This window comes from Drosophila virilis, chromosome 5 (assembly GCF_030788295.1).
Source record: "Drosophila virilis strain 15010-1051.87 chromosome 5, Dvir_AGI_RSII-ME, whole genome shotgun sequence".
Taxonomy (NCBI): Eukaryota; Metazoa; Arthropoda; class Insecta; order Diptera; family Drosophilidae; genus Drosophila; species Drosophila virilis.
The window spans coordinates 11993877-12012914 of record NC_091547.1 but is presented as its reverse complement, the minus strand read 5'-3'; the positions used below and the strand labels follow the sequence as shown (position 1 = coordinate 12012914).

The following is a 19038-nucleotide window of genomic DNA, read 5'->3' as shown; positions in this document are numbered from 1 at the left end:
TCGCAATCAGTTGAGAACGTGAAGTGCGCGTGCACAGAACGCAGATACACACAGCTACAGATACAAGATACAAGATACTTGTGTTGCGCTTGCTGAAATACGCAGATACTCGTACGCAATAACAACAACAACAAAAGCGAATTGCAGCTGCAAGCTGGAATTTTGTGTTAAGTGAACAAAAAAATAATAAGAAGAAACTTGAAGCTGAAAACGTTGCAACAATTTGAAAATAAAGCAACAACAAATAAAATTAAAAAACACAACAAAAAAAGAAGAAAAAAAACAAACTTTCGAAACCCGAGCCAAGCGCACATAGAAAAGTAGTTCAGAGCGCGTATTATTGTTGCCGCTTGCCGCTTCTAACTGTGAGATACATTTTTGCAAATTGTGAAATTCGCAATTCGCACACAAATATCTAAGTGTGCCTCCAGCTGCCAGAAGCCGTGCACTAGTGAAAATCGTATTGGGAGAGAGCGCAGAGACAAACTAACAAAAAAAAAAATAAACAGCTTAAGCGAAAGCGAAAACAAGTGCAGTTTCTATTTTCGCGAAAAACAACAACAACACCCCAATATACAGATATATATATGCATATTTATATATTTATTAAAAATACGAACGACAACTGAAATTGCATTGGCAATTCCGCGCAGGAAGTTCCATAAACAAAACGCAAATAAAAGAAATTCATAAGCAAATTGCAAACAAGCACGTATATATTCGCATATATATATATAGAGAGAGAGAGAGAGCAGATATATATTAAAACGGATATTGTCGTCACTTTGAAAATCGGCAACAACAACTCAACACAGCGCCAACTTTTGGATTAACTTTCGACTCGAGGTAAGCAGCATCTATAAGGTAATACGAAACATTTCGTAGACCCTAACCGAAGCCAAGTCCAGCTCTGGCGCTCATCAACTGCCAAGTTTGGCTATCATTAAAAACAAAAACAAATTTGTTGTTGAAGTATTTTTGTTGTTATAGGTTGTTTAAACTTTAAACGGCTCGTTTGACATGTTGAGGAATGCGCTCAATCGGACAATTTATTTTATGCCTTTTGCCTTGTACTATGTTTCGTTATTTCTCTCTCCCTCTCTCTCTGTCTGTCGCTGCTTTTTGTGACTTGCTAATTGACCTCTAAAAGGTGCTTCGTAATGACTGTGTATATACACACACATGCATGCCCGTAAGCCAGCTGAAAGACCATTTCAATTAACATAAGCGCAACATTTAACAGATACAGAAAACAATAAAAAAAAACGATTTGTATAAAATTGAAAGTGCGAGCGCTGCCAAAGCCATGCGATATTTATGAATATTATATGGCACAGCTATAGGTCAGCTCGAGACTTGACAATCAACGTTACCTTGAATTAGGATCGTGTGCTACAAAAGCGTTTTCAAGAGCACAAGTTGAAGGAGAGGCTGTTAAAACTCTGTGCCAATCGAAATTGGGCGGGTATATAAGATATAAGGGCAATTCGATCCAATAAAAATGAGTTGGAATACTGCAGCCGACTTTCTTTTACTCTTCCTCAGCTGATTAGGACATGAGGTGCTTTTGATTTGATTATTATAACCGTAAGACTACAGAATATAGTTTCTCATAAAAAGTGGCTCACACAAGGTTCTTCCGTTATTATACCTGAAATTCAAGCACTTTGTTTATAGTAGAACCACAGTTAAGCTGAGCTGAGCTGTATTACAAAAGGCGCAGCACATAAGCGGACTTGCTTTAGTTTAAATAGTTTAAATAATAAAGATATCGCACAATCTTTTTGCGCATTGTTGCCAATTCTTGGTGCACACTTCAAGTCCAGTTATAAGCCAGGTTCGCTGTTGGCCCTTTCAGAGACTGTGCGCGGTTTTGTGCAGCTTAGACTCAATGTGCAGTTGCCATGACCGAATTTATGGTTATGAAAACCTAACAACAGAAATTGTCAAGAGAATAACTGGCAACAGACCGGGCCAAGTTGCGGCTCAGGCGGGGCAGAGAACCGCAGAGAGAAACCACAAAACAAAGCGACACACTCGAAATGCCAAGACGGCAGCTGCAAAACAAAAACCGAAACAGAAGAATCAACTTGAGACAGTCAAGCGAAACAGAGAGACGGACAGAGAGAGAGGGTGGGAGCATCAGAGTGAGAGAGCACGATATTAAATGCATTTTGGGCGCTTTGTTAGCCCGCATGAATATTGTGAATGCGCGCGCATGCGCAAAGGATGTGGCCAAGTCGGCAGCGCATGAGAACTTTCTCAGCTGGAACAACTATTGTGGCAGTCGGCTCTTTGTAATCTTTGCAGCTGCTGCCACACATATCAAAAACGCACCTGGCCACACAACAAGAACAACAACAACAACAACAACAACAACAACGACAATCACTTAATTAAATTCTGTTGCAGTCGCGCGCACGCTCTCCCTCTCTCTCTCTCTCTGGCTCTCTCGTTCTCTCCCCAGGCTGATTCAGCCCGCCGCTGACCCACTAGAGGAAATAACAAACCCATGACATAGCATACTAGACTCTTTAAATGCAATTTCTTAGATAGTACCAGGTAAAGCCCCTATCAATTTTCGTTGCCTCTTGATAAGCTCTTGCTCGCGTTTCCGGCTGCGTCTCTTTCTATACCCTCGCAGAGGGCATTATCAAACAGTCTCTAAGTATGCAGTTCATAGAAAAAACTCCCTCAAATATACAAATTGTTGATCAGTATCAGCAGCCGAGTCTATATAGTCATGCCTGTCGGTCTTCATATGGAAACTAGTCTCTAAGCATTTAATGCATTGCCATATTTCTCTGCTTGTTTCTTACGAACTCTATTTGCCTCTGAAGCACATAAAATATCATTAAATATATATTAAATATAGGAAGAATTGGCTGAATAGTAAATTTTGTGCCGTGTTTGTTTCTGTTTTTCAAGATATTTGGACTAAGCTCAGCATTTACAAGCTTCAGGTTTCCCCCCATGATATCCGTCTCAGATCGTATTACTATACTATAAGGCTTCTATAAAGCCCTTGTAAGAAAGAAAGTGTATTCAATCTTCGGGCAACAATTTTCTAATCTGTTTATTTTGAAGGCTAACCCACCTGAGTTGTAGTCGCTGCGGCTGCTTGTTAGACTGCGTCTGTTTATGGCGCGTGTCGTGCCAGGGCGCATCCTCCTGCCAGTCGGCTGTCCCGCTTCATTGCCCGCGACACGTGTGGGGCGTGAAAAGACAGCGCCTGATGCTGTCAATGTGCAGACAGCGTTGGAGCAGACGAGGGCCACATCAGCAGCTTCGTCATCATCAAAGCATTTGACGGGCTCTGCTTTTATTTAATTTCCAACTAAATATTTACCGGCCCACAGCCGACCCGACTAGCCCCAGGCGAAATGCATTTGGCGCCGTTTGCTTTTTATTTTTGTAACGAGGAAAAGTCGTTACACATCCGTCCATCAACTGCGCCCTCATGAAAATGATGAATGGCCATGCGATGAGCGCAGTTCCCGCATGCCATGCCCCATCCCCCAATGCCTGCTCCGGCTCTGCCCCAACCCCTAGTTACCTCTAGACGCCCCCGCTCCACCATGCTGCAGCGCCAGCTTTTGCAGACGTCAGGCAGACGCCGCTGCGACAGCGTTACATGATTTGTAATATCAGCAAACATATATACACACACACACACACACACACACATACGTCACAAGAAATACACACATGTGGGAATCCGGTTGTTATTGTTGCTTCGCTCGCAAAAATGTTTATTTTTAACAAAATTCAGCAGATTATCATCTGTCGTCTGCCGCTGTCTATAGTAGTTGTTGTTGTTGTTGTTGTTGTATGCACTCTGTAAAATATTTGTTATTGAATGAGCAAGTTTATTTGCCTTGAATTGCAGCCAAGCAAACAAGCCAGAAGCAGCTGTTTATAATCTTAAATAAATTAATCTAATAGTTTAATAGACAATAAGATATAAATATGTGCCTGGACCGCCCACCGGCCATTTCCACATGATTAGACCTCAGAAAGCAAAAAGAAAAACTCTTCAGTTGGAAATTCAACTTTATTGTAGAGAAGAAAGTGAATTGACTTAGGAGGAAGCGCATAATTTGGACGTGCGCAATTGTATCTATGAGATACACGTATCTGCTAGATACATTCGTGCGCGCAGAGCAAAAACAGTTTCAAATTGTAATCAAATTAATGGCAGCCCGCAAATTTACATAGTCGCTGTGTTTTCTATTTGTCAGACATTTGATATGTAAGCCAAACAAAATCAACTAGAGAAGACATCTGCCACGATTGCGACTACGAAAATACCCTGTAAAACAACATAGCGCTAGCGAGAAGTATTTGAAAGCCAACCAAAACTTTTAACTAAAAAACTGAGATTTGTTAATTAGGCTAAGTAAAGATTCGAAATTTACGAAATACTTATAGCTACATCTGTTATAGGTATACTGTGACATAGCTGGCTTTCCTGTCATGCATGGCACGTGCAAATCGTTTTACAGGGTATAGAAAATCTGTATGCGAAAGTGAGCAAAAGTTTGTGATGCCCGGCAAAGTTCGCGGTAGATGAGTTCTTCAAAAACGGAAGCGACCTGCAGATAAAGATGGGAGGCGTCAACCGACACAAATACACAGCAAAGACTTAAGTGTATACGTGTGTGTGTGTGTGTGTGTGTCAGTGTGTGTGGGGAGCAAATTACGCACTTAAAGTGCTCGCCAAATGACAGGAAACGCGTCATTTTTACGAACTTCAAATTACGATTTTACGTTTCGTCTTTTTTTCGTTGTTGTTGTTGTTGTTGTTGTTGTTGCTGCTGCTGCTGTCTGTGCACACTCAAAGAAGAGACGCCTGTGTGTGTCAGTGTTTATATAGTAGCTGCCACTAAGTAGCAGCAACAAGAAGAACAACAACATGCGACAGTGCAAAGTGCAGACGTCAACGTAATTAAAACTGGCGCAAATGCATTTGTATTTGTATTCGTTGTCGTATCTCACATTTGCTGTGTGTCTGTCTGTGTGTGTCAGAGTTTCCTTTTGTGCATCCTGTGCGCGGGCGGAGGCGGATATGCGCACATTGCACAGACTTCCTGTCATTGACTCCGACACACACACACACACACACACACTCACACCCGGACAGCAACAACTAGTAACAGAAAACCATTTCCTACCCAGGCACAGACCCCGAAGCACAAGACCCTGGGCTAAGGGCAACCACGACAACAATTTGCTGTATTGGGCGCGTGCTCAGCACGCGGTTTGTGTGTAGCCAAACCAAACGAATGCCAATGCCAATGTTGACAAAATACAACAAAACAAAAAAAAAAACAAAAAACAATCAGTCAGATAGACAGGCAGACAGAACGATCGCTGGAGCTTGCGTGGGTTAATGATTAAGCTATTGATGTTGCCCTTGTCGCGACGGAAGCGCAACAGACATGTGCCACACACACACACACAATTTTTACCTTTTGGGCAATTGATGTCTGGTCTTGATCCTTGCTCCGCCCACAGAAACTGCTTCAGCTGCTGACAGCTTTATTGGCCACTTAATCTTTGAACATTTCACACGCCTTCACTTCGCTGTGGGCGCAACTTCGTGAATTTGCTCGCGGAAGTCGCCCCACGGGGTGGTCTCACATAAAATTCAAACTGTTATAATTCTCTAATTAAGCGCGCCCGCTGTGCGGACCGCCCGAACTGCGGCCGGTCACATTTCAAATGCAAATGTTTATCGTTTATCGAAATGCTTATCGAACCTGTAAGCTAATCACATGCCTAACATAGCGTGTGCTGTTAGGCCTCGTCTTGGACAAACTTGGGCATGTTTATGGCATCCGCTGCAGTTGAGTCACACACATGCTGATAGCTTTTATCAAGGCGTAGGCTGGGCTACATTTTTGTTGGCATCGCTTAAATCTCAGGCAACACCGTTCTGGCCATGGCTTATGCTACAGAGCGACCAATTTATATGTTAATAACTTAGTTTGCTCAGCATTTCCCCCAGACAGCACACAAACATACATATACACATGTGTACATACCTCAACAAGTGGCTCTTGTGGCAGCTTCCAAGCGGGGCATTGTGTGTGGCTTCCTGGCGAGCAAACAAAGAGAACAGCGAAAAGAGTTTTCTGTTTTTTTCATATTTGTTGATTCATTTCATTTGCTTACGCCCGTCGAATTCGGTGTTCGTGGGAAATAACGCGCTGCTGGCAATGAACTGGGCACACTCACACACACACACAGGTATAATTAAAATTGCGGCTTCATACGAATTCGATTCCTTGACGGATTCTTGGCTTGGTTTTACGCACTTCCTTGGACGGAAGCACTTGAAACGAGTTCCGGAAAACTATTAACGCACGCAAATGACAAATGGGCTAAACTTAAGGGTTCTTCCACAATTGGCTTCCCCACTTTTTCGTACACTGTGTGAAACGAAATCACAGATGACGGTTGCCGCACCGCCCGCGGCTTCCGTTGCCTTACACACACACACACACACCTTTTAAGTTTGGCTTTGGCTTTGCGGCGGCGGATGTTTTGCTTCTCACTGCCATTTTCATTTCCATGCCCGTTGTTCGCATTGCCATTCTGATTGCCCAAGCTGTGTGTGAGCTGGCTGTCTTTTGGTTTTTCGCTTTTGTTTTGCTCGCCATATTCGCAAGCTGCCAATTCGCCGCCGTCGTCGTAGTCGTCGTCACCGTCGCCCGTTTGCTAATTGTTTCCGCTTCTGATTGTTATCGTAATCGATGCCATTCCGGTTTGGCACTTGCCTTTCTATGTCAGCCAACAATTGAGCAAACCACTGAGCCATCAGCTAATAGTCAGCGATACAAATGTGGGCCATTTATTTAAATGTGACCATGGCTAACACTCGATTGTTGTTGCTGCTGCTGCTACGGCTACTGTTAGTGTCGTCTCATTGCTGCTGCTGCTGCGGCTGTTGTTGTTGTTGTTATCGATATGACAGCAGCGTAATGATTATTCAGCGCTTCCTTTCGCGTGTGACCCGCCCCGCTCCGCAACCGTGCGTCCCATTTTTTTCGATGGCAACAAGGTCAGATTTAATATTGCGCTACAATAACAAAATATCATTCAAAGCATAACAACAGAAACGAGCAGACCACGGCGACACGGCGAAATTCGAATACTCTTACTTAACAGCGCTGTTAAGTGAGTGACCTACATACCAGCTGTATAACAGTTGATGTTTGTTATGTTATAGCTGCTTTATGTTAAAGAAAATCTAAAGACATTTTTATAGATTGATAATATTTACAACTAAAAAAAACGTTTCTTAGTTTTCACTGCTGATTATTTGACTGTGTTATGCGAATAAGCTTTACCAAACCTGGTGACTAAACTAAAAGGCTTTTTATTTGATTATTGCACGTACAATGCGGCGTATGCGTATTATTGTTGCCGTTGACGCGATTAAACAATTGTCTGCTTGTGAAAGCATTTCCGGCACTTGAATTCTGCCCATGCATATACACACACAGTCATATGTATATGCCCCCACTCTCAGCTAATGATTCACTTCCATTAATCGGCGTCATTTCTATCTGTCATTACAGCTGATTGTTTGAGGCAAGTGCACAATGCAAGTGGAGGCCAGTTACCCGAAATACGCCGGACGCGTGCCGCCTCTGGACTTGTCGCAAGTCAATGCCGGCCAGGAGCAGCTGCAGCAGCTGTGGGCGAGCAATGCGGCAGCTGCCATGAAGCGTCATCATCCATACCAAATGCTGGACAAGTGTCGCGGCGGCGTCACAGTGCTCAGCGAAGATATCAACAACAACAACAGCATTGCCACGGGCAACAGCCAGCACAACAACATGAACAACAACACCAGCCTGCACCATCCCATAGGCTCCGATGGGCTGCCCGTGGATCCGCGAGACTGGACACGCGCCGATGTCTGGAAATGGCTGATCAGCATGGCCGTCTCCGAGGGCCTCGAGGTGACGCCCGAGCTGCCACAGAAGTTCCCAATGAACGGCAAAGCCCTCTGCCTGATGAGTCTGGACATGTATCTGTGTCGTGTGCCCGTCGGCGGCAAGATGCTCTATCGTGATTTCCGTGTGCGCCTCGCCCGCGCCATGGCGCTGCTCTCCTAGGGTGTGCTCGCCGAGAACACCCGTGCGTAATAGCCTAACCAGGTTGTACATATACATAGTATATACATATAGCACCTATGCTTTATATAGCTCACTTAGACCTAACTAGTCGCTAGTGCTCCTAGTCTTAAGTCTTAGACCTAAATGCATTTGTTTATTCGCTTAAGTGGTCGAAGCATGCCCCGCCTGCGCCTGCTCAAGTGCGGCCCACCGCGGGGCACACTTCAAATGCTGTCCTATTAGTCGTATAAGTTGCATCTAATGAAAATATAAAATGAAATTTTATGAAATGAAATCTAACTAAAAACGGAAGTTCTTGATATGAATGTATTTACGGAAGTGGCGAAAAGTTCTTGAAATATGTAAAACAAAGTGAAAGAGTATTTCTCCCAACCCCGAGTTGTTCCCTAGAGTAAGTGAAAGGGGAAGGGCTATATAATATAAAATGCCGAGCTATTTTAGGAACAATTCTTAATGAGAGAACTTTTGCTAGACAAGAATTTGATAGGTATTGTCCAAGATCTTGAAAACAGTCTAGATCGTAGAACAAGTGTAATATCTTATTGGATCATTTACAAAATTGGTTTAGATCATATAAAATATATTTGTAGAAGATTGGGATTGAGTTACGATTGGGAAACGTCTTTTAATCTTTTTAATCTTGATCTTCGGCTGGCATACTTACATGGCACAAGAAATAAAGCGATTATAATAAGAAACTTAATATAATCGTGTTCACAAATGCGAAATTATATATAATGTAGACAGCTTGAAGTGTTTAAATAATAATCTGCATAAGCAAGAAGGTTTATTTGCTTACCATTAAGAACAGGTATATCATGATAATTAAATAATGCAATTAGCAGGTGATAACTGTCAACATGTCTAGATATTCTACAGACATTGCCGAGCTATAAAGCTGTAGACAGGCGCTCGAGATATGCGTTATCAGAGCATAAAAGAATGTACGATAAAAAATGCAAAAGTATAACTAAAGAAAAGCTTCCATTTCCGGACCCAACTGATATTTACAGGTATTTACCGAAGATTGGAGCTGCTCAGTTCACGCTAAATTTTCCACTCAAGGCATTTGGAGAAGATTAAAGACTTGTCTCTGTGATGGATAAGCGTCTTAATAAAATTCTCATGGCTAGAGTAAATCTTTAGAGCATCTTCTTGGCCACTTTCTAAACAATTTGAAATGAATGCGCACAACTTGCGTCTACTTAGTTTGTGTGTTTATGTGCTGTTTATGTCTTTCACAATTTCGAATGGAACCATATAGAAACCAAAGAGGAAGAGACGCATTGACATGTTGAATACGTTGCCCAATTAGCACATCATTAAGGTTAAACGAGAAACGAGAAATGGTCTCTGAAGCGGCTGTTGCAGAGTTCAAGAAAATCAACCAAACTCAATGGAAGTGCAATAAACTTTTTGTTATTGTTGGCCAAGAAGTTAATGTTAACATTTGTACAAGTCGATGCCAGGCGGTAGATCACCCATAATGTTTATTTTTAGAGCGCCGCGTGATTTATGTCTACGGCCCAGGGAGCTGCCGCGTTCTCTTCAATATTGTATTCCTTTACTGGACTTGGCAGTTGTTAATTGCGAAGCAAATAATATTGGGCAGTTGGGTAAACCAAAGCTGGGGCTTGTTCTCATAATTGAACACTTTAGCTCTTTCCCCCTATTTTTTTTTTAAGTTTAATATTTTCTTTTTTTTTTTTTTTTGCAAATAATAGTTGAACAATTATGACAATAACAATAACGAGGCATGATAATCAGCAGCGGTAGCCAAATAGAAACCGCACGTAGAGATAGGGCTCTATAGGTACACAGAGAGAAAGGCAGAGAGAGGGAGAGGCAAGAGATATAGAGAGAGGGAGAGGGCGATGCTGATTCAAGCGCTTCATCCGCCCGTGCATCCGCTCGTTGGTTTGGTTTTTCTATGAATGAACAGCCACAGATACAGATACCCGCACACAGATGCAGATACAGATACATTTACAGATACAGATACAAAAAGCATGTGCGCTGTCTCTTCCTGTATGCGGCTCATTGTCGCTGCTGCTGCTGCTGCTGCTGTTGTAACTTTGGAACTTTGCATTTAGTGCAGTTTTATAAATTTGTCTGTTTTCTGTTTTTAATTCTCTCTTTAGTTGAGCATCCGGGATGTTGTTTGTGCGCACACAGCGCCGGCCTGAAAGGTAAAGGAAGTGAGACAAATGGGCCAGTAGCAACAACAGCAACAACAGCAACAACAGCAGCAACAACAACAACATGGCAAGCACATTGTTTGTACCTTCGGCAGCTCTACCTTGTAATATGAAACAGATGTCGTGGCCACAACCTCCAAGAGACAGCCACGACCTGCCACATGCCACATGCCACACGGCACAGCTGACGCTGTTTGCAGCGCACGAATATTTTTACAAATAACATATTGACACAAGCTATCCACAGAGCTGTGAGGGTAGGTCCCACAGCCCAGGATTCCTGGCGCACATATTTTATACGCAGTTTGAACCTTTAGTAAACCCAGTTAGGGATTGGATAACCGTATAACCTTAGAATTGGTAAGCCACCTTCTAAACAGATCTGTGCTTTATTGTGAAACGTTGAACTACATCCATTTTCATGATTTACTAGATTTTTATATTCTGAACCCATTAAAAATGGGTAGAAGGGTATATTGTATTTGTAACAGGCAGAAGGAAGCATCTCCGACCCCATAAAGTATATATATTCTTGATCAGCATCAATAGCCGAGTCGATCTAGCCATGTCCGACCGTCCACACAATTGAGCAGCAGCTCAAGTAATTCCGATGACATTGGAGAACCTTAAAAGGCTCTCGGTCCATCGGCTAGCATATAGGCAGCTATGAAAAGGCATTTATATATTCAGCTTTCAGCAATTTAATTTGATAAATAGTTTTTTTCTACTTTTATAAACTTTTCGTTAGTTTTCTATCCAAATCCAAAATGCAGCCACACAGTAATTTTTTGAAGAGGTACTTAGCCTAAGCCCCACTCATCAAATACTAAATCTTGAACGTCTATTCCTAGCATTATGCCGGTACAGATATATAAGTCGACCAGTGCCATATATATGACCTGCTTGTCGAAGCTGTCGATATCGGCCTTTGTGCCGGAATGCAATCAGAAGCTGGCCGTCGAGCAGGCCATTGTCCAAGCGCTGGACGAGACGATCATGCCCCACAACTATGCCGAACGCCAGGAGGAGGCCGAGGAGCTGCTGCAACGATCCCAAACCAATTTTCGTAACGTATTTGCCCAGCCTGCAGCGCCGCAAGCCAAAAAAGTTGCGTGGGGCAACAATACCACCATGTGGATCGATTCCGATGATAAGGTCCAACGACCCTTGCACCCGATCAAGGCGGCCCGTTATGATCGCATCTATAGGGCTCACTGTCGTGGCATGCGACCGCAGCAAATCGGCAAAAACCGAGTGGTTGGCCCCCCAACGGATTTTTCAATGCGTGCGTATGCCACTTTACCCCACAAATCTTTAAGTCTCATCCTGCTCACTGACCCACAGAGGACCTGATCAAAGCCATGCTCCTGATGGGTACGCTGAGCATCACAATTTATTTGATTGCTGATCTTCCCTTCTGAAGACTGTTTCCGCTGGAAGGGGTGGAATGAGGGTTTCAGTGGAATGTTAAATTGTGAAAACCGTTTTTTGATCAATCAATCAATTTGTTAACTCTCGACTCTAAGCGAATGCGCTTAGCAAAACAAAAGCGGCAAACACAAATAAATAGGTCCAAAGACCGGGAAAATTGTAGGAAACGCCGCTTATGTAAAGTAGAATATCCGCCGGCGGCCGACGACCGAGCGCGACCCGAGCGCCGTCAAACGGAAGACGAGGTGCGAAAACAATAAAAACTAAACGGAAGTGGAAGCCAACGACGGTTCCGTCCAATCTTTATCATCTACAACTACATCATCATCATCATGATGACCATTTTGAGCTACTGGACAACAGATTTTGCCAATTTGCTCGAAATGGCTTTTCAGTCGTTTTTCCGGCCTTTCTGCTGGAATCTCTTTTTCCAAAATTTCGTTTAGGAAATGACTTAACTAAAAACTGAGTCACATCAATAGATGTTGGCTCAAGTGGTTGGGTTTGCTTGTTAATCGAGTTCTGGCCGGAGCTGGGTTTCGGGAAAGAAACAGCAACAAACACATGGAAAGGGGAAAGGGGGGGGAGGGGCATGGGGGCCCAACTGGGGTTACGATTGCGCAATTGAAACTCTTGGAGCGGCCGCCTCTTTAATTAGTTCATTGGCAGCAAACGGAATGGGCGCGATATTTCCCACGAACTCTGAAATCGACGGGGTAAACAAATGAAATGAATCAACAAATATGAAAATAACAAAACTGAAAATTGAGCAAGCGCGCTCTAGTCGAGCGTGCCCAGCTAGAAGATACCCTGCGAAATTTTCTCCGCAAGCTAAATAACTTTTTCCTTTCGATTTTAGAAGGAAATGGTTATACATATATCTAAAAAAAAAGCTTTAATACCTTTCAAAATCTACGTGATATAATCAAGAACTAAAACTAACTGTCGAAATATCCGCTTAAGAGAAATACGTCAACGAGCTGGAAAATAAAATTATTTAAAGCACTTTCCTGGACCAACTCATGGGACGCTGAACGAGATTAGATATTGGTTATGGGACTGAAGATGGCTGTTTCGGTCGATAACATAAATTTGATGAACTTCAATAGATGCTGGGTATAAGAACAGAACTCGGAAAAACAGACCCTGCCCCGCTGTGGTGCCACACACAAAGCGAACGCCCGCTTGGCAGCTGCCCCAAGAGCCACTTGTTCGCCCGAGACTTGTGTTCTGTTTGTTTATGTGGAGTTCAGTGAATTGTTGGAACATGCTGCGGCATTAACATATGAATTGGACAGAGCTGAGTGTTGCCGAAGTTACACGAAATACGAGCCACAGTCCCAAACATGACACCGAACACCGAAGAAATGTAACCCACGCCACGATAAAAGCTATCAGTGCGTCCGTCTGGCTGTTGTCCATTTGGTGACTCAGTTGCAGCGGATGCCATAAACAATGTCCAAATCCAGCTTAGACCAGACTCTGGACACGATTTGTGTGGCATATCATTAGCACCAAAGCTCAGTCGATTACCGATTGACGTTTAACGATAAATATTTTCAGTTCAAATGCCGCAGAGCTTCGGGCGGTACGCAGCATGTGCTCCAGAATTGTGGGCCTAATAGAGAAACTAGAGAATTAATTATTGCATTTAGTGCCGCAGTGGCTGGTGCGACCTCCCATGAGTCCAAGCGGCAGCAGGGGGCGTCAACTTCCGGTCGCGTTAGATGTGGCAATAAAACGTTTCAAGAGTGCAGCTCACACTTGGCCCGGAATGTGCTGACGAAAGCAGTTGAAGTTCAGTGGGTTTCTCACGCCCACGCTATGCCAAGATCGCCCTGAGAATGGGTAGGGAAAAGCCAAAAGCTGTGTGAAACTGTTTCAAGAAAACGCGACGGCCCAAGACAAAGCGCAAGAGCGAGCGAGAGAGTGAGACGTGGCCACGAAACTGTCACTGACTCTGCCAGAAAGAGCGAGCATGCAAGCGAGTGTGCGCGAGCGAGAGCGAAGAGCATTCTGCATATAGAGCAAACCGATTGCCACACACACACACACACACACACACACACACACACACACACATTCAAGTTCATGGGAACTAAACACTGCGGCTCGATGTAGTCAAGTGTAAGGCAAGCAACTCCTTTGCCCTCGCGCCCGCCCCCGCCCTTGGCATTTACCACACTGTCACTCTTCGTCTCTGTTTAGCTGCTACGCTTCATCATCCTCATCCTCAGCCACATTCATCTTCAGCTTCATTGTTTCGAGAGAGGATTAAATCTGCTTGTAATTTAATAACATGTGTGTGAGACGAGCGTTTGAAGCGCTTTTGACTGAGGTTGGCTTTTTACAGTGACAGTTTCTGGTGGGGAGCTGCCCAAGGATCCCTTTGATATAAATGGACTAAGAGAATGATCTCTCAGCCGAGTCCTAATAACCATGCCCTTCTGCCTGTTTCTAAGCGAACTTCACCCAGAATGTGACCCCTATATGGTTATCATAGGAATCAGTCGAACATTATATAGCATTTACGAGTAAGATTTCCCTTTGCTTTGAACTTTGAACTGAGTAAGCGACAATTTCGAATGGATTTGCAGTCAGTGTAGTTAGCTAATAGGATTTTGAACACATGGCTTCTCCGGTTTCCATTATTTCTGCTGGCTCTTTGCTAGAGATTATAGAATTCAGCTGTCATAAGTAAACCCTTCAGTTCAGGCTATGCTGATGCACAGGCATGCATTTATAAATACATAAATATATAATGAATACAGGTGCACACACACACACACAAACACAGGCACACGTGTGAGGCAGGTATGAAGATACAATGTTAAGAATATCTGCTGTGTGGGCGTGTCAACACTTTCAATTTTTGTGGTCGAGTCAGGCAGTCGGACAGACACCCGGGCCCGGATTGCTGTACTGCGTTGGGCCTTTGTCACGCCGCCTGCATAGCCAAACGAATCTGGCAGGGAATAAGCTAGGCCGAGCAGCGGGAGCAACTGCTTTCCGACATTGTCTGCGCCTTGTCTGCCAAAGAAGACGACGACGACGTCTGCGGGGCTTCCGTTTCCTGCGCATAAATTTTAATGAGCAGCGTTGCGAGCGACGCAATATCAATTGAAGTGAGCAAAAAAAATAGGGAAAAAAAAGTATAAATAACAATAAAGCAGGAATTGGCAATGCGTTAGTTTAGGCGGCCAGCCTTGACTTTGGACACAAACAAAGTCAGCGCAAAACAAAACAAAAAAAAAAAAAAAAATAGCCCGCCAACCAGTTAGCCAGTTTTGAGTGCTTGGCCATGGCTCGTTGACTGCAATTGAGGCGCATGGGTGAAAACAGTAAGATGCGGCTTTTACTTGGCTTTCCCGAGCGTTAAATTTGCAGCTATGCGAAAAACTTTAGCCCAACGAAATGACAACAGCAAATATTGGCTATCGAAACTAGTTTTTCAGGTTCGGCGCATGGCCAGCGACAGGCTGTGATAACAACAATTGCAATTGCAGGCTCAGACTTTTTAAAGACTGCCCCAACTGGCCGCTCGAGACTCGGTAGAGACTCCGGCTATGCGAGGAATGTTAATTGCGCAAAAAAAAAAGCCAACAAAAAAGGAGGGGCAAAAAAACAAGTGCCAGCACAGTGAGAACATATCGCGTGTTGCTGATGAATATAATGGCAATAGCTGGGCTGGCTGCGGCTCCACATATGATACCATAATTATGATCATTTCAGTCTGTACTGCGACTGCGAAAAGTATAGAAGCCTAGACAGGGCGAGAAAATCTTACACGCTGCTCGAATTATAAGTCGTCGACATTCTTGCAGTTCTTCTTGCGGCTCGAGCGAACCGAGAAAAATGAGCCAGCACAAATAAACCAGGCAGCAAAATAGAATTAGACTTTGCGTATCTGTATCTATGGACCTAGACTGTATCTGTATCTGTATCTGTATCTGTAGCTGTATCTGTATCCGTGTATCTGTAGCTGTGGCTGTTGCTCCGTCTGCTTGTTTGTTGTTGTTATTGCACAAGGCAGAAGAAAAACACAGACTTGGGGTCTTGGGTGTTTGGTCTCTTGGTCGCGCCACAGTCAGTGGAGCGAGCTGGGCATACGGAAGCCATAAGCTGCACGCTGTTGCCGCTCTTGGCTGCCCAGCAACAACAACGCGTCTGTGCAGATTTCTCTCCAATGCTCATGTTTCGGCGCTGTGGCTCTGGGCTGTTGAACCCAGCGCCAAGGCGCTGTGGAGCGTTCGAAAGGTGGTCGGCCGCAACTGGGTTGGGAATGTGGTGTGCAAATCGCTTCTCATAAACATTATGCCCAAGGATGCAGCTCTTCAAAATCAATCATACAGCTGCAAAATTATGAAACGCTGATGCGTGCAGAATCACCCAAAATTGCAGGAAGCAAAAGCCAGAGCACTTGCCGAAATGGCCAAAAATCATTCAATTATGTTGAACACGCCACAGGCAACCACAACAAGGATGCGCTGTCAGAACGCACAGCTGCCACAATAAGGGGCGTGTGCAATGGCAACAATTACGCAAGCAACCTGGATTAAGGCCAATCGCCACTAGTTGCCCCGTTTAAGGACAGCCAGTTGTTGTTTATTTATGAGAGAAAGTGGAGCAGGCAATTTGCTGCCCTAAACCTCGGCTAAAATCAACGCGTAAGCAAATGGGGTCACGCCCGGAGGGCATTTTTATTAAAGTTGAATGCAAATTCAAATTGCCCAGCACACTTGGCGCGCAACTTTTGACAACATTAATTTGTAACACTAACAGAGCCATTTTGAGTTTAACAGCACGCTGTTAAACTGTAATATAAGCTTTGACTAACATATTATCGAATAGAACGATTAATTATTGAGCCGACGTCAGACAGCTGCGAGTCATTTTTGTGTTTTCCATGGAAAATGCGTACAACGTAAACAAAGTACAATAAAACAAAGAACAAACACATTGGCACACACATACTGACGCGCAAAGTGTTTTTGCCAGGCCAATGAGTTACGAAGCATATGTGCACACCCTCAACAAAACCCTACAGGCCTTCGCCCAACAAGTTGAACACTTCGCTGGAGTCGCTCTGCAAGCTGCTGTTCAATTTCGCAGCGAATTCAACACCTTCACAGGCGACTGGCACTGGCAGTGGCAGTGGCAAAGTCCCGTTGAGTTTACCGCATTACAGGCAACGCTGCTGAAGGTGCTGCTGGCGCTGCTGCTGGGCACGGGTGTCCTGATTGCCTGGTCCTGGGGCGTCTACGGTCGAGTGATCACTGAGAAGTTTGTCAGGCCGAGTGAGTGACAGGCAAACAAGTCATGTTTTGTCATATTCATTTCGACTGTATATGGTTAGCACAAAACATCATAAATTTTTGGTGAAAATCTTTTTAGGCACTTTGAAGGAAATTGAGGAACTTAAATTATCTGTAGCCAAATTGAAGTTGCCCAAGGAGCATTCGCCAAGAATTTAAACCTTGTTAACCATGTCAAAAATTAAACGATTTTTTTCGAAGAAGAAGGAGGAGGCCGCCTTCAAGGTAAGCGCAGTTACCCCCCCATATTTACTTGACCGTTGTTCAAACATTTTTCTCAACAGCTGCGTTTGGGTGGCGGCATGGGTCAGGGTCACAAGCTGAATGCGCCCAAGCCGGATGCCCCCACGAGCAGTTCACGACGTCCAGTGGATGTGTATGTGCCGCCCAAGCGCAACGAGCTAAGCAAAGAGGCTCGCGCTGCTGCAAATGCTGCACTGGCACGCATTGAACGCAAGGAATCGCGTGACTTTAACACCTCACTGGCAGCAATCAAGGCGCAGGCCAAACGCGAGCTGGAGGCGGAGCGTCGCCAAAAGGAGGAGCTTTCCAACACAAGTAGCTCGATTGGAGCCAGCTCGACAGGCGCCAGTACCTCGACTGTGGAAAATCGGAATTTAGCCTGTGAGGGCGTATTCTTTCGCTGCCCACTAATAGGCGAGGAGGTGCTGCCCAAGCAGGCCTGGAAGTTGAAAATCAAGGACTTTCTCTATCAGCAGCTGGAGTTCGAGCGTGGCTTGACCGCCTGCTTGATCATACAGAACTGCAATTTGAAAGAGAAGGCCGATGATTGTACAGCCACACTTATTAAATATTTGGAGAACCTCATCCAGAATCCAGACGAGGAGAAGTTCTGCAAAATTCGCATGTCCAATAAAATATTCAGTGACAAGGTGCGCTATGTGGATGGCGCCTTGGATGTGCTCTATGCAGCTGGCTTCAGTGAGGTGGAGGTGGATGGCGAGCCCTTCCTCTTATGGAGCAAAGAACAAATGGAGGAGGGTCTGGATCTGGTCACGCTTGTGGATGCCCTTAAAAATTCAGAGCCAATACAGCTGGAGCTGGATCGCAACATCAAGGTGTTGCTGCCGTCGCAGGCACGACGCGTTGTGCTGCCCGACGATTTCTATCGCATCTCGCCGGAGGAGATCAAGCGGGAGCAGCAGCTGCGCGCCGAAGCCATTGAGAGCGCCCAAATTCTGAAGACGAAGGCCATGCGGGAGCGCGAGGAGCAGCGCAATTTGCGCATGTATCGCTACTCCTTGATAAGGATCAAGTTTCCCAATGGTCTCTACATTCAGGTGATCTGTCAGGCAGGCTATAAAATTCATTTATTTATTGTGATTAATTTTTTTCCAGGGTACCTTTAATGTATATGAAAAGATCTCTGATATTTTTGAGTTTGTGCAATCGTGCCTAGCGGATGAATCACTCGAGTTTAACCTGGTGGCCACCAGTGAGGGTAAATTTAGCGAGGACGACATGGAAAAGACTTTATACGACTGCAAGTGCGTATAATAAAAACAAAAACAAAAAAACACATCCTTTACAGCCTTATAAATAATGTGCTTATTTGCAGGCTCATTCCAAATGTTTTGCTACTTTTTGCGGTTCCAGCAATACCAACTCCGGTGGCAGTTGATTTCAACTTTTTGAAGGAGGATCTGCTTATGCTGGTGCAGTCCATGTAGATGTTATATGTATTTCCATGTAACAGTCGATAAGGCATAAGGGCAGCAGTATATTGACCAATGTCAATGTTTTGAATAAAAATTTTGTTATTATTTATTCCCAAAAAATAACTGAGCACACATTTTTGACTAGCATAAAATTAAAATGACCCATTTCAGGCTCTGTCAAATTTCGATTGCCTGGAATAATCGATGACAAGTATTGCGCTGTACTTTCAAGTGGTTGTGGTGCAGCGAAATGTTACAATGTACA

At 44.2% G+C, this 19038-nt stretch overlaps 4 protein-coding genes across 4 annotated transcripts; all 4 read left to right on the top strand.

The window, feature by feature from the left end:
• On the top strand, window positions 1-8424 carry edl (ETS-domain lacking). The gene is made up of 2 exons (XM_002050262.4): window positions 1-846; window positions 7587-8424. The coding sequence occupies exon 2, from the start codon at window positions 7611-7613 to the stop codon at window positions 8127-8129; it is 519 nt and encodes a 172-aa protein (XP_002050298.1). The 5' UTR covers window positions 1-846; window positions 7587-7610; the 3' UTR covers window positions 8130-8424.
• A 2568-nt stretch (window positions 8425-10992) lies between these two features.
• LOC6625203 (uncharacterized) lies at window positions 10993-11956 on the top strand. The gene is made up of 3 exons (XM_002050263.4): window positions 10993-11144; window positions 11200-11633; window positions 11693-11956. Exons 1-3 carry the CDS (start codon window positions 11116-11118, stop codon window positions 11767-11769), a joined length of 540 nt encoding a protein of 179 aa, XP_002050299.2. The 5' UTR covers window positions 10993-11115; the 3' UTR covers window positions 11770-11956.
• Window positions 11957-16635: 4679 nt separating this feature from the next.
• LOC6625204 (uncharacterized) lies at window positions 16636-17317 on the top strand. The gene is made up of 2 exons (XM_002050264.4): window positions 16636-17076; window positions 17174-17317. Exons 1-2 carry the CDS (start codon window positions 16782-16784, stop codon window positions 17251-17253), a joined length of 375 nt encoding a protein of 124 aa, XP_002050300.1. The 5' UTR covers window positions 16636-16781; the 3' UTR covers window positions 17254-17317.
• On the top strand, window positions 17177-18898 carry Gint3 (GDI interacting protein 3). Its single transcript, XM_002050265.4, has 4 exons — window positions 17177-17319; window positions 17379-18395; window positions 18454-18602; window positions 18674-18898. Exons 1-4 carry the CDS (start codon window positions 17266-17268, stop codon window positions 18783-18785), a joined length of 1332 nt encoding a protein of 443 aa, XP_002050301.1. The 5' UTR covers window positions 17177-17265; the 3' UTR covers window positions 18786-18898.
• Window positions 18899-19038: the final 140 nt, after the last annotated feature.